The following is a 15,181-nucleotide window of genomic DNA, read 5'->3' as shown; positions in this document are numbered from 1 at the left end:
ATGGAAGAGTGGGAGGAAAGACTGTAGAGAGGATGGAGGGCCCCAGGAGAACATGGCTCACTGAATCAACTAAGCAGGGCTCACATGGGCTCACAGAACAGCACGCACTGGGCCTGCAGGGGTCTGCACCAGGTCCTCTGTGTGGATGTTATGACTATTGGTGTTTTTGTGGTATTCCTCACAGTGGGAGTGGGTGTGTCTGAAGCTTTTGCATGCTCTTGAAACTCTTCCTTCTATTGGGTTGCCCTGTCCAGCCTCGATAAGGGCTTTTGCTTTGTCTTACTGAATCTTGTTCTGCCATGTGTGGTTGTTGTCTTTGGAGGCTTACTCATTTCTGAAGAGAAACGGATGGGACATGGACCTAGAGGGGGGGGGTGAATGAAGGAAGGGAGACTAGTCTGGATGTATTGTTTGAGAGAAGAATCTATTTTCAATTAAAAAAAGAAAACTGCAAAAGACAAACACACAGAATAAGAGAAAATATTTGTATATGAAAGATCAGAAAATAAAATTGTATCTACAATACATTTATAAAAAACTTACAAATCAATAATAAAAGACAAAAATACCAAAATTTAAATGGGGAAAGGATTCTTATGGATATTTCTTCCAACATGACATATAAATAGATTCACACTTGATAGGAAGCTAAAATAAAAAAGCTATACCAAATATGTCAAGGATGTAAATGGATTGGAATCCTTATGCATTACTAGTGAAGTGGTAAACCGATAAAGCTGCTTTGAAAAACAGTTCAAAAAACTCTCAAAATATTCAGTATAATGTTGTCATATGAACCAGATATTCTACTCCTGTGTATATATCCAAGACAAGCAAAAGCATGTTTTCATGAAAACTTGGACATGAATGATCAAAGAACTATCCAGAATTGTCAAAAGTAGAAACAACCCAAACTCCCATCAAGAGATAAACAATGAAAACAGATGTGATATATCTATCATGCTACAATGTGGATGAACATTGAAAACTGTAAGTTAAATGAAAGAAAGCAGTCTCAAAGAGCATGTTTTTTATTAATACAGAATGTTCATAACACACATATCCATAGAAATAGAAATACAAAGTAGGTTGGTGGTTACCAGGGACTGGAGGGAGGAAAGAGTAGAATGAAAAATGGCTGGGAATGGATAAAGATTTCTTCTGGGGGTGTTGAAAATGTTCTGAAATTAGAGAGTATGGATGTATGTTTATAGTAAATTACTATAAATACACAAAAGCCACTGAACTGTATACTTTTCAAAGGTAAGAGACAGTGTGTGAATTATATCTTAATAATACTTCAACTTATAAAAATAAAACTGCTCAGACTGAATTTGTACCATGGGCCTCAAATATTAGATGTGGAGCAGGAATCCAATAATCCTACTAAAATTTTAAATTCTGCTAAATTTCAAAGAGAAACAACTAGCTCTTACAGGAAAGAGACTGAGGCAATCTACAAATCAGAGCTGACCAAATGTATCCTTCAGAGAACTTGAGAGAAAAGTCTAGCCTTGAAAACATCGTTTACTTCCAAGGAGTTTCTTATTTCTCAAGTGACAGAGAGAAATAGTCATATGTAGAAAATCCCTGACATATTTCTCCCAGCTCACCACTGAGTAGACAACACTCACCTCCCAAGTTAAGCCAGAGCCCTTATCTGAGCACACAACTCACAGCGGAGGCTTTGGGAAGTCCTCCATTCCCCTGTACTGAAGGGGAAGAGAAATGTAATCTGAAGAATACAGCAGCACCCGGAAGAATGCTCCAGAATGATTCTGTCATTTCAGCTGCATTCCAGGAGGTGGTAGCAGATGGTTAAAAAGATACTCCGGAATGGCAGGTAACTCTGATATGGGTGAATTGAGCCAGAAAAAAATACCTGTGAATTTTCATGTACCATTGCTATACCTTACAGCATAGTAGATAATAAATGTATATGAGGCAATATTTACAAGAATGAATGAAAGTAGGACTGTCCTTCATTCCTGTCCCTGATCATAATGTTCCTTTCCCCAGAGGCAACCATCTCTTACCAATCATCCTGAGCCAGGCATAATAACCTTAGTATTTGGAAGGTAGAAGCAGGTAAAACTGGGTTACAGGTTTTGAGCCCTTATCTCAAAAATAAATAAAAGTATTCTTCTGGGAATTTTCTATACATTTACAAGCACAAATATTCAGCAATGTGTCTTTTTCACTTAATTTATCTCAGATGTTTTCTAAAAAGTATGCAGACATCATTCTTTTGAACAGATTCATAAGATCTTATGGTATGGAAGCACTGTAATTTTAATTACGGAATGAATTTTATTATCAATATTTTTGAAGCAAGGTATTATCTTAGTTTCTTTTCTGTTGCTGTGATTTTAAAAAAACACTCTGACAAAAGCTACTTCAGGGAGAAAGGGTCTATCTTAGCTCAGAATTCCAGGTTACAGTCCATCATAACAGAGAAGTCACAGCAGCAACACAAGTTTAAAGCAACTGGTCGCATCACATCCCCAGTCAAGAAGCGGAGAGCTACAAATGTCTACCTCTGCTCAGTCCCCCTCTTCATTCACACAGTCCAGGATCCCAATCAGGGAATGGTACCTCTGTAGTAGACAGGACCTCATGCCTACAAGCCAACCTAATCTAGACAATCCCTGAGACTCCCTTCCACAGTAGTTCCAGATGTTGTCTAGTTGGCACATAACAGGAACCATCACTGGTGGGAAATTTGCTACTCATAGGAAGCCATTACCTATGAGAGCATTTTGTTCAGCCATCACAATGGTTTTAATGTGTGGCTCTTAATGGATGTGGTCATAGGAAGTATGGTAGAAAAAGCTGTCAATCAATATCTACCCTCCTCTTTTAATGCAAAAAGGTGCCATTAGAAAACAGCTACCCTGTTTCACAGATATGTCCATGGGACCGGTTTTCGTGCCCTTGGTCAGAATGGAAGTAGTAGAAGTCACTAGTCTGAATCTTTAAAGGAATAGCTATAACTCCTCACAATCTCTGTGCTCTGCCAGGATTCTCAATAACAAAAATAGATAGGGCCATTGTGGTAAAGCAGAACTAAAGCTTTTTACCATTACCATAGAAACCTCATGCTACAAACCTTAGACATGGCTTTGGAAGAACAGGTCAAGAATGAAAGGAGGGGAAGTTGCATCCAATAAAGAGGAAATAAAACATTTTATGGGGAAAATGTATCATTGTAATGAGAAAAGCAAGTTCAATTATAAAAAGGACTGGCTTCACTGTATGATTTCTCTTACAGGAATTTCAGTAATAGATGTTTCATGGCTACAATAATAGACCTACAAAACCAAATCATCATCCAGCAGGCCCCAGGCTTGACTACCTCTAGGTTTTGTAGATCTGTAGCACACCTGACTTAGACTTCCTCGCATAATTACTACATGTATTTATGTATTGGTGTGTGCAAGTGTGTGGGCCCACTCTCACACGTTTCTATCATCTTTCAAACACAGCAGCTGTGTAAGACTGGTGAGTAGATGGCTTCAAGACAAGGATTAGCTATAACAAATTACATGATCAGATTATGTCACCTTCTCTAATGAAAGCCCACACTTAGTCTGATGCCTGTTCCTAGTGGCCTCCTATAAATTACACATCCTCAACTCTCAAAGTTGAAGCCTGTTGTCCTACATTCCCAAACTTGCCCTTGTTCATTTTTTTGTTTTGTTTTGTTTTTTGAGACAGGGTTTCTCAGTGTAGCTTTGGCGCCTTTCCTAGAACTCACTCTGTAGCCCAGGCTGGCCTTCAACTCACAGAGATCCACCTGCCTCTGCCTTCTGAATGCTGGGATTAAAGGCATGTGCTGCCACCACCTGGTGCCCTTGTTCATTTTTATTGACTGTTGCTTCTTTTGGTGAGTGGGGGCTTCAAGACAGGGTTTCTCTGTGTAACAGCCCTGGCTGTCCTGGAACTACTCTGTAGACCAGGCTGGCCTTGAACTCACAGAGATCGCCTGCCTATGCTTCCTGAGTACTGGGATTAAAGGCGTGTGCAACCATGCCTGGTGATTGTTGCTTCTTGTTGCATAAAACGTTACTCTTACCTAACTATCTCATCTTTCTCTTCATTTCCTCTCCAACTCTCAATTCTTTACACTCTTCTCCATCCAATTTCTTTCTACTTTCTTTTTTCTTTTTGGTGGTTGATATTTGAGAAATGGTCTCACTGTAACCCTGGATGGGCTTGAACTCACTTTGTAGACCAGTCTTGTCTTGAACTCACCTGCTTCTGCCTCTCAAGAGCTAGTATTAAAGAAGTATACCACTACTCCTGGCTTCTTAATTTTTATTTTAGATTTATTTACTTTACTTTATGAATATGGGTATTTTGCCTGCATGTATATATGTGCACCAAAAGCATGGCTAGTGCCCATGGAAGTCCAAAGAGGATTCTGGATCCTCTAGAATTGGAGTTACATGAGCAACCATGTGGGTTCTGGGTTCTAGACAGAGCAGCCAATGCTCTTTGCTACTATGCCATCTCTCTAGCCCCATCCAATTTCTTTTCCATATTATCATTACATTTTAAGCTACTGTCTCTCAGCACATTGGCAGTACACACTGCTTTCTACCATCCTGTGGGTCCCATTTTTTTTTTTAAAAAAAGAAGGCTTTGTTTTAGCTTTGTTTTTCAACTCAAGTCAATATTTTGCTTCATCTCAAGCCATCTTCCCCACTTTCCCATACCTTCCCTTAGTCTTGATTTTATAAACAGAGCAGCCCAGATAGACAAAATTAGCAGAAGGGGAGACTGGAGGGACAAGGACCTAGCAGAGCAGCAAATCATATAGGCTGCCGATGCTGACATTCTTACACACCTTGGATAAGAGAAGCACAGAAGCTCTCAGGCAAGATAGAAAGATAAAAAATAAGTAGTATCTGTGATTAGTCAACAGATGCTGGGTGAATCTTGTGAGCAGATGAGTCACAAAAGAGGAAATAATGGACAATATTAATATGAAAGGCTGCTTGGCCTTACAAAGAATCAGGAAAGTTTTGCCTATATCCAAAAAGATGAAGACTGAGCCATGATGGTGACGGTGTAAGGGAACACTCTCAGGCAGTGCTAGAAATGAAGTAAGTTTTCTGAAGCTGTCTAGCAACATACATTTACACTTTAAACATCTACAGCTAGCTGGGTGCTGGTGATGGATGCCTTTAATCCCAGCACTCAGGAGGCAGAGGCAGGTGGATCTCTGTGAGTTCAAGACCAGCCTGGTCTACAGAGCAAGTTCTAGGACAGCCAGGGCAACACAGAGAACCCCTGTCTTAAAAAACAAACAAAAAATGAAACATCTACAGTTTTTTTTATCTCAAAACTCCTACATTTAGGATTTAGCACAAGAAAATAATCAGATGAGTGAACAAAAGTGTGGATTTGAAATCACTGATAACTTTTGCCTTGTTTGTAACCTAAGAGCAAGGTAGGATTATGGAAGAAGAAAAGTATATTTCTGTCTGTTGGTGGGAAATTCTCTACCAAGACATAATCAACTATGGTACATCCATATCACACATGCATTAAAAAGGAATGATAGGGTTCTTCACTATGAAATAGAAAAAATGGCTAACTGGAAAGGACAGGACACAGAACAGCAAGTATAGTCTGATCCCGTTTTCCTAAAATGATGTCTAAAAACAAATGCAATGAAAAAGGTCACAGAAGTTCTCTTAGGTGGACTCCTCTGGGAGGTTTATTCTCCACTTTAGGCCTTTCTGGTTTGTCACTTTTTTATTATTTTCTAGAAATATGGGACATAATAAAAATTGTGCAAAATTCAGAAAAACTTTTCGACTGTTCTGTAAGAAGGAACATAGAAACAAATGTAGTAGCTGCAATGTGTGGCGGGTTGAATGAGATGTCCCCCACATTCTCAGGCATTTGAATACTTAATGCTCAATTGGTAGCCCTGCTGGGGAAGTGTGGCCTTGATGGAAGACGTGTATCATTGAGGACAGGCTTTAAAAGCTTAAGCACTTGTGCCATTTCAGTTTGCTCTGCTTCCTGCTTGTGGTTGAAGTGGTGAGCTGCCAGCTCTCAGCCCGCTGCCCCGGGTGCCGTGCCTGCCCACTGCCATCCTCTTCCACCACCAGAGTGGGGGCCTCTTCTTATTCCTCGCTAAGTTGCCTTGGTCACCGTGCTGTACCACAGCAGCAGAAACTGAAACCACAGTGATCCCACCTGATTTTTAGACTACAGAGACATTCTATTCTTCATGAGATCAATTTAAACTGCTTGTTAAAAGTTCGTTTCTGTAAGCCTCTCATGTAGGCTTGGGATAGTGGCTCACACCTGTAACTACAGCACTTGAGAGACTGGTGCAGGAGGGTTCCCCCACAAATCCAAGACCAGCCTGGGACTACATAGTGATTTCGAGGCCAACCTGGGCTAAATAGTAAGATCCTGTATGGAAACAAAAAAATTCAGTTGTGTAAACCTGTTCTCAAAAGACAGTGGAATTAAACTATGAATACAGATCTCTCAGCCAAGCTATTTTTTAATCTTTAGATTTATTGATTATTTGACATGTAGGTGTGCTTTGGCTGCATGTAGGTCTGTGAACCACACACAGGCAGTGTCCACAGAGGCTTGAAGAGGGTGTTGGATCCTCTGGAACTAGAGTTGCATCAGGTTATAAGCATCCATTTGGGTGCTAGGAATTGAATCTAGGTCCTCTGGAACAGCAGCCAGTGCTCTTAACCATTGGGTCATCTCTCCAGCACCCCCTCAGCTATTTTTATACAACTATTGGATTTATCTAAACATACCACAAGGGTTTTCTCCAAGACATTTATCAAACCAAAATATTTTTCATCAAGACATACATGTCAACATTGAAGGTATTAAAAGATTACTGCCTAAATTCAGGGTCTCCCTAAAGCAGCCTGGAGATGGGAACTTGAGAATGTATTTTATCTGGCTGTGGGCAAAGTGAGATGGAGCAGGAGGAAAGAAAAATACAAGGTTTGCTAACAAATGGGTACTATGACAGACTAAACTAGAGTCTGGTCCCTCTGGAAGTCTTCTGAAAAACATTCTAGAAAGGATTACAGAACTGTTCACTGACATCAAGGAGTCATGGGGCTTTATCCTCATCACTCAAGAATAAAGTATCAGGGCTGCTCCTAGAACTTTCCAGCCATGGCAATATGAGCCTTGGTGCATATTAAGGTGTCTGAGGCAGATGGGGTGATATTTGCAGTATGTTTATCAGCTAACCAAAGCTTTCCAATCCCATGAGGTATATATTGGCCTTACTTTAAAGATAAAGAGTTGAGGCACACAAAGATTACTCAGTCTCTGAAAAAAAACAAACAGGTAAAAAGCAGCAACGCTAAGCTCCAAATACACTGAGAGATGCACATACATTTCCATTCTCACTCCTTGCAAAGGAAATACTGACACAGCTACCCAGATTATTTTCATCTTCTTGCATACATAGTAGAGTCTTCTAGTTCCTAATCCTATAAGCAAGGGAAATTTTCATAACATCATCACTCACGGCTACTCTTACCCTAGAGACAAGTCACTATGAAATTATGTCAGAATTTGGATCAAAGTATGGGGGGAAATTTTTATCTGATGAACTCATTACAGAGAATCAGTTTCATAGAGAGTTCCAGATTCGAGTATATTAAAATATAATCTATAACTTTACTATGAGGAGAATACTTTATTAGAATAAGTGAAACATCCTGAGCACTGCCAGGACACTGAGATCATGCTAATATTAGAGCCAATGAGACTCTTTGCTTTAGCAGAAAGGGTAATAATCTACACATCACTAGCAGCCAAGTCTGCCTTGATTTAAACTGCACACAGATTGAGAAAACATTTCAGGAAATCATACTGATAGTTCACCTACATACGTCAGTGGAAAGGCCCTTGCTGCTACCCAAATGACATCTGAGACAGTGCTATCTATACTGAAGCAAAGGTATGTCTCTTACGTTTTATTCCTTAGCTTTCCTAAGACATAGCCTACCACACAGGAAGTAGAGGGAAAGGCAATCCTCTCTGACACCCCTCAGCCCTGGTGCAGCTTTTGGCTTAAAAAAAAAAAACACAGAAACCCAAAGCAGCCCACCCAACTATTAGTCAGATTTGGAGTCTTCTGCATTAACCCTAAGAACACAAGGATAAACTGCCATAGAAGGTTCTGGCTAGGTGCTGATCACTGAGCTCTGACCCTAAAGAACCACACAGTGTCTCAGGAAAATGCCAGTGATCTTATTTACAAATTACCATAATATAGAGGGCAAGACTGCAGCCAAGCACACTGTGGGATGCCTGGAGTTGAAGCATTTTTATTCTGTTAGTAAAGAAGAACTTCATAATTCTTCATCCTCAGCAGTGTGGGCAAGTCTCCAGATTCATATGCTATGTATTTGTCTGGGATTTTTCCTGCCCAAGAATATCACAGCAACATAAAGAGTTGCATGGCCAGGAAATCTGCCAGGTCTGTCTGCTCTTTTCTCTGACACAGAGGCCTTTGCAGCAGAGACATATACCGGCTCCAACAGGAAAGGAAGGACTTGGGTGGGAAGGCAGCACTTCACCTGGCACACTGGGCTGCTGGAAGACTTTATTCAGATCCAAGGAGGAGGCTCTGGAATGGGTTTTCTGTGGCCGCGGTGGCGGGGTGGGAGGGTCCTCACCCCTTTTCATGGTCTCTTCTATGGAGGTGCTAGAGTAAGATCTGTAGCAAAATAAGGGAAGGTCAGAGGGGAAAGAGTAGAGCTGTATTCCCTGAAGCTGGGTTGAAATAGAAAATACCCCAAAGTCAAAAGGAATGCAGAGAACAGACAAGCTGCCAAAAAGCAGCTAGAAATCCTACCATCCCTTCAATGGCACTGTGTACAATAATTGTCCAAACGCAGCCATGGTTGGGATCTTTAGGCCCTGCTATGCCATAGGCCTAAATTTATACTCTCTCCAAAAATGTTCTGTATTAATTCCAATCAGTTTCTGTCACAGTTGTTAATAAGAATGGTGTGTAAGCCTTTCCAGCATTCATACTTCTGGATTTTAAGGAAAGGGCTTCATGGTATTAACTGATTTAAAAACTGGTTTACTTGCAAAGTGGTAGCAAGCACATATGGAATGGGGACAGCCATGCTGTGACTAAGAACTCAATTGCAAGGGTTATGCCACAAACGACACTTAGGAAAAAGAAACACATCAATCAGCTTCAGGGGGTTAGCTAGTCTTGCCTGCAAAACAAGGGTTTAATGGAAATTTTCAAAGCCAAGGTTTAATTTTAACCTTCTTCAAAGTGTAACAAGGCACAGCTAACTTGGTGACTTCAGATACTATAATAATTACATTTAAAGAAAATGGAAGAAAAGATAGAATGATGCAAACTCCAGTCTGTTTCTGTTTCATTTTTTAAGATGTTGTTTTAGTGCTCATGATATCTTCCTGCAGTAGCAGCTAGGATATTTTTTGGCAACCTACTTATTTTCTGTATTAATTTAACTCCATACTTTGATCTCATGATAAGGACAAGTTCCCAATATGATGACCAGGAAAAGCATGGAGGAAGTGGATCTCTTCTATTCAGGTTCTCAGCTGATTTCACGTCAAAGGAGAAAATGACCTCTGAAGCATAGATACATCTGAGAAAGAAATTATCTTCAGGAAACTGGCTTCTGTGTTTAGCTATTACAATAGTTCTTCCTGAATTAGAGTTGATCAATGGCTATTAAACCCTTTAGTTTGGGTAAAATTGTTTTTGACAAAGCAAAGTTTTGTTTGTTTTTAATTGTTATTAAGATTGTTCTTTGACCACTTCATATATGTATAAAGTGCATCAGATTATTACAAGCCCCTCTCTAATTTCCCTCCAATTCCTATCATCCCCTCTTTCTCTCAAGTCTCCTTCCCATACTCATGAGGTTTAGGGGGCTTGTTATTTTGTTTTGCTTCTTTGTTTATAAGACCCACTGTAGTTTATGTGTGTGACTGTAGGCTTGGAACCATGCATTGGTGTGTAGTGAACTCTTCAGTGGGTACACAACCACAATGGCTGTTCCTTCTCCAGAATCCATCAGTAACCAATAGTTCAGCAGGGAAGGGCAGGATCCCATAAGGTCCAATTCATAATTAACTGTTGCTAGGCAAGGTTTTTATTTTCCAAAAACAAAAAAGTTTCTCAAGATCTCTCTGTGGTGGCTGAAGACTTTGTTTGTCTTGTAAGGACACAATCTTTAAGACAACCATAATAATGGTATGGGGCATGCTCTTGGATTGGTCCTAGTACTGTATCTGGCCAAACAGATGAGGGAAACACAGGCAAGAACAAAGGGAAAATTCTCTAACAATGTCAAACAGAACCAAAGGGAATCAACATAATAAGACAACTAAGTTTTTAAAGAACCATTGCTCTGTAAAGAAAACTGGGATCCCCAACTAGAAATTTAAGAAAAAAAAAATCTTTCTGTGACACATACAGCTTTGGTGACATCTTCTACTCAAGGAAGAAAGACTAACATAGGTGTAATAGTTTGTGTGTACTTGCACATGTGGATGCACATACTGGTACATACATATACACACTTTCCCATACCATATACCTCCTTTCTATATATGATCTTCATGTTCATATTTTCATATGGAAAAGTCTTGAATACCAAATAAGTGAGACTGTATGGCAGGACTGTGACCAAGTAAAACATACTCTACAAGCAACTGGCAAAATGATGGACCACATACTATCAGAGTGTTAATTTTTCCTCTTTCCCTTTTACCTCTACAAGTCCTTACCATTGAAAAAAATTTGAAAAAAATAAGAAGATGGTTTGACACTTTTCATCTCAGTAAATAGCCAGTTTGAAATAATGAAAATAAAATTATCCAAATTGGACTAGGAGGCCAACTTCTAAAATAATAATATATAAAATTTGTCAGACCATTACTAATGGAGCATGTGCCTTTGAGATTTTATAATTTCATTCATTTTGAGGAGATAAGAACTCAGCAGAAGCTATATTTACAAAGCTCAATTTATGATTAATATGGTATATATCAGCTCATTTCTGTAATTTATGGAAGGCCTTTCTTATTATAAAAGTAGGTAAATATTATTACTTCTATGTCTCAAAGCTAGGACAGACTAATATGTAAAACATCTTCCAATCCTTAAAAAAAAAGCAGAGAGTAAATATGGTCACCATAGAAAGAATGACCATGTTTTTCCTCCTACTCAAATGAATTATTGTTCAAAACTATATATGAATGTAGGTATCTGTGGTTTATATGAACAAGAAAACAAAACCTCAATTATTTGACTTACATTAAGACAGTATGTCCTTAAATTTCAAGAGCATAAAATGTGATGAGGTTTAAAACCACTTTTAGGGTGTGGGGGTAGAGGAGCTGAAGCTGAAGGAGGAAAAAAGTCGCAAAGAGTTAAAGCAAAACTAAAAAGACCCATGAGGTAGGTGGTCTCTCTTAACCTCCAGTTCTACTGCCTAAAGTGGCAGCACCATGTCCTGGCTTCAGTGGGCTATCTCCGTGTCTCTATTTCCCCTCTGCTCCTTCCCCGGGGCTGATCCCAGCCACAACTCTGCTTTCTGTGTTCTCCTTCCTTCATTGATGGCTATTTTAAAAGTGTGAAGCTGAGGAGAGGCACTAAGAATGGCTCAAACAGACACTTCAGTTGTTACCTTTGAACCCTATTTTCCTCTTAACAAAGCTATGCCCCTATTACTTATCATCCTACCCCAACTCAGTCATTTCACACAAACTACTTCCTGTCAGGGGTCCAGATAACAATAGCCACCATCTTGTAGCACTAATGGCCACAAAGACTAAGAGGCTTTCCAGTATCACTATACAATCAAGGCAGGTCCCTCACAAGGAGTGAAGTGGCCTGTGTCTTTAGATTCAAGTCTAAAGGCAAAGCAGACAGTGATTTGGGTGTGGGTGTGGGGTTCAGGATTGATTTCTAGGCAGGGACAGGGCACAAAAGGCATCGAAGGAGAAATTAAATAAACACTACCTGGATCTTGGTCTTGCTTTGAGACTGTTGCAGTCCTTAGAAGTTGCTGAAACAAAAGATTATTTGTTGGTTGTTTGGGTTTTTCATTTCTCAGTTAATCAGGGTGGTAAGTAGTAGCACCTGGCTAGTACAGAACACAGCAACAAGTAAAACTGAGGTTGATGTATCCATGTGGAAAACTCCAGGGCTTTCACACTTTGATAATTCTCTGATTTTAGGCACAATGAAAAGGAGAGAAATCCAGCATGTTTTCTTTCATTGAGATATTGAGAGGCCATTCTCAAGTCTAAATGGATTAATGGAGACATTCCAAGATAAAAAGACAACTTAAGAAGTTATCTTTTTATGTAATGATAGATTCCCACCTGAGGGCTTCTTGGTACCTCATGATAGTCTAATAATAGACTTAAAACTAGTTTCCCATGAAGGTTAGGAAGGAATATATCTAGCTGCATATTTTCTTTAAATACATAATATTGCCAGAGTTAGATGTAGTGGCTAATACCTGGTATAGGGAGTCTAGAAACAGAGGCAGGAGGATTGCCACAAATTCAAGGCCAGCCTTGTCTACATATTGAGTTCTAGGCCAACCAAGCTAATTAATGAAACTCTGTCTCAAAAAATTGTGTGTGTGTGTGTGTGTGTGTGTGTGTGTGTGTGTGTGTGTGTATACAGAGCACCATGGTCACAAGAAAGCTGAGCTCTTATAAAATAGTTAAAAGAAGATGTGATGCTTTCCTACAAGAAAATATCCCTAGCCGGGTGTGGTTGCTCAGGCTCCTAATCCCAGCACTCAGGAAGCCGAGTCAGAGAGATCACCATGGGTTTAAGTGCAGCCTCGGCTAGACAGCAAGTTCCAGAATAGCCTGGCTAAGCTACAGAGTGAGACCCTATCTCAAAACCTCCCTCCATTAAAAAAAAAAAAAGAAAAAAGAAAAAGGAGAAAACATTTCTTGTTCCCCTGTCTCTGTGACCAAATCAGACAAATACTATGTACTGAAATCATTAGAACCTGTTTCAACCATGCTTTTCCTCATCAAACCTAACTCAGAAGCTAATGTGCTCACTACAACCCCCAGGGAGCCCACTTTCTCATCAGAAGTCGTGAGGAGTCATTAGAAACACTTGCAGAGACACCAGTCCTCTTTGTGTGTCCCCACTCGTTTGTGGAAAGTGCCTTTAGAAGCTCATGGCTCGGCTACGGTTTTGCAAACACTGCAAGTTTTCATCATAAGAAGCCACAGGAAGAGCACTGCTTACGGGGAGAATATAATTTGTTTCTTTGTTTCACATATTTATCCAAAACAAAGTGTCTTGCTGCACTATTCCATCCTCATTTACACCGCACCAAAGATAAAAGGCTCCTCTCATCGAAAGCAGTCTAGATTGATGCTGATCATTAAAACCCTGGGGTTAGACAAGCAAGGCCGACAGGGAGCTGAAGATTCTCATAAATGCCAGCAAGGCACAAAGCCAAGTCCCGGGAGAGCGAGGCTCTCCTTCCATGTGGTCAGCTGCATAAAAAAGAGCCGTTTCTCCTGACCTAAGCATTCCGGCTTGCTGTAGTGAGAAAAAAGCATGTTTGTTTCAGCTTCCAACTGAAATGCTGCCATAGCCCCCTCCCCACCAACGAAAGTATGAAAAAGCCAAAGAGACTGAGACTCTCCTTGTTCATATCACGAACCCACACCTGGGCAAAGAAGGACCAACACCTCCCTACCTCCTACCAACTCCAGGCAGCAAAAAAAGGCAACCTATATGTGGCCTCCTGTCAGTCGCTCTCAGCCAAAGAGATTGCCCTGGAGCTAGGAAGCCAACGTGTGGCCAAACTCACGGCAGTGCTGGAGGCAGGTCTCTGAGTAAGCCTACCACTGCTCCTCTGTGTTCTTCTTCTCCTTCAGGCCTCACTGCTTTCCAGAAATATTTGGATAGCAAAAGTCCTAGCCATGTTAAGTTTCCCACACGGCCAGACCATGGTAACGGTTAATTCCTTTGTCATTTGTCTTTATCTTTATCTTTGTGCTGGTGCAAGGATGGGTGTGGAAGGAAGGGTGAGCTCTGCTAATGAGAGATAGACAGACAGACAGACAGACAGACAGACAGACAGATGGAGTAGGGGTGTGGATGAGCAACAGAGAAAGGAACAGGGAGCAAAGTTGAGGGTCTGGAGACCCCAGGTGCTCCTCCTAGCCATGGTACTAAACAGCTCAGCTTGCCTTTCCTTACCTATTAAGCAAGTCCCTCTCTCATGGGGACAAATAAGAAGCTGGAGTCCTAGGAAAAGTGAATGTCCTGCAGAACTGCACACTGCTCCTTTTATAAAGACATAAATTAAGGCTCCTAATATTCTAGGCCTGAAAGTCTGGATTCTGAATTTAGTTCCCTGCAAGATTAAAAAAAGAGAGACAGATGGGAGCAGGAAGTAGAAGGGAAAATTGCTTCACCGCAGAAGGACCATGAGGTGGTCACTAGCAATGGAATAGCACGTGGAACTGCCCACAAGAGTCTGGAGACCACACTGAGCAGGTACACCTTGCCATGACCCAAAAGCAAGATGAAAACTACCACTGTGCACTATGTGGTTGAATTAGGCTAGAATGGAACATGGGGCATGAAACCTCTTAGACCCCACTCATACATATCCACTCAACAACTAAAAGGTAAGAGTATGTGGGAAATGTTTGACAAGGACTCTCAACTCCCTAATGACTTAGTACCCCTCCTCTATCATCCACCATATCACCCTCACCGTTATCATTATTAATCACCATCATGCATACTAATCAGAGCAGAGACATGCTTTTCCCTCTGTCTGCAAAGTATATCCAAGGCACAGCTTAGCAGTGGACTCGGGCTTCAGACTACAAAGGCCTCAACAGTACTAGCGTAGTTAAGGCTTCCATCTACCACCCTGACAGCCGGCCTCAGCTCCCCGGTGATACTCATACCTCACATGAGTATCTGCAAAAATGGCAAGGGCACACTGCGTTGCAAGCTCAAGCAAAAGCCAATGGATGGATGACAGCTTCTCATTTAGCTAGAGAGAGGGAAAATGACAACTTCCTGGAACACTCCAGGCAGGCCATTTTTCATCATCTTTCCAGGAAATGAAAAGGGAAGAGGACATAGACCTAATGACTGACCTTC

General features: G+C 40.7%; 1 protein-coding gene across 1 annotated transcript in view; it reads right to left on the bottom strand.

Annotated features, from left to right (window-relative positions):
- The window catches only part of Reps2 (RALBP1 associated Eps domain containing 2), a 230,421-nt gene that overhangs the window by 77,256 nt on the left and 137,984 nt on the right, over positions 1 to 15,181 (bottom strand). The window contains 2 exon segments of the mRNA XM_037198871.1: positions 8,592 to 8,731; positions 12,035 to 12,080. Coding sequence (XP_037054766.1) covers positions 8,592 to 8,731; positions 12,035 to 12,080 — 186 coding nt within the window.

The sequence above is a fragment of the Peromyscus leucopus genome, chromosome X, assembly GCF_004664715.2.
Source record: "Peromyscus leucopus breed LL Stock chromosome X, UCI_PerLeu_2.1, whole genome shotgun sequence".
Taxonomy (NCBI): domain Eukaryota; kingdom Metazoa; phylum Chordata; class Mammalia; order Rodentia; family Cricetidae; genus Peromyscus; species Peromyscus leucopus.
This window is presented reverse-complemented; position numbering and strand designations above follow the sequence as displayed.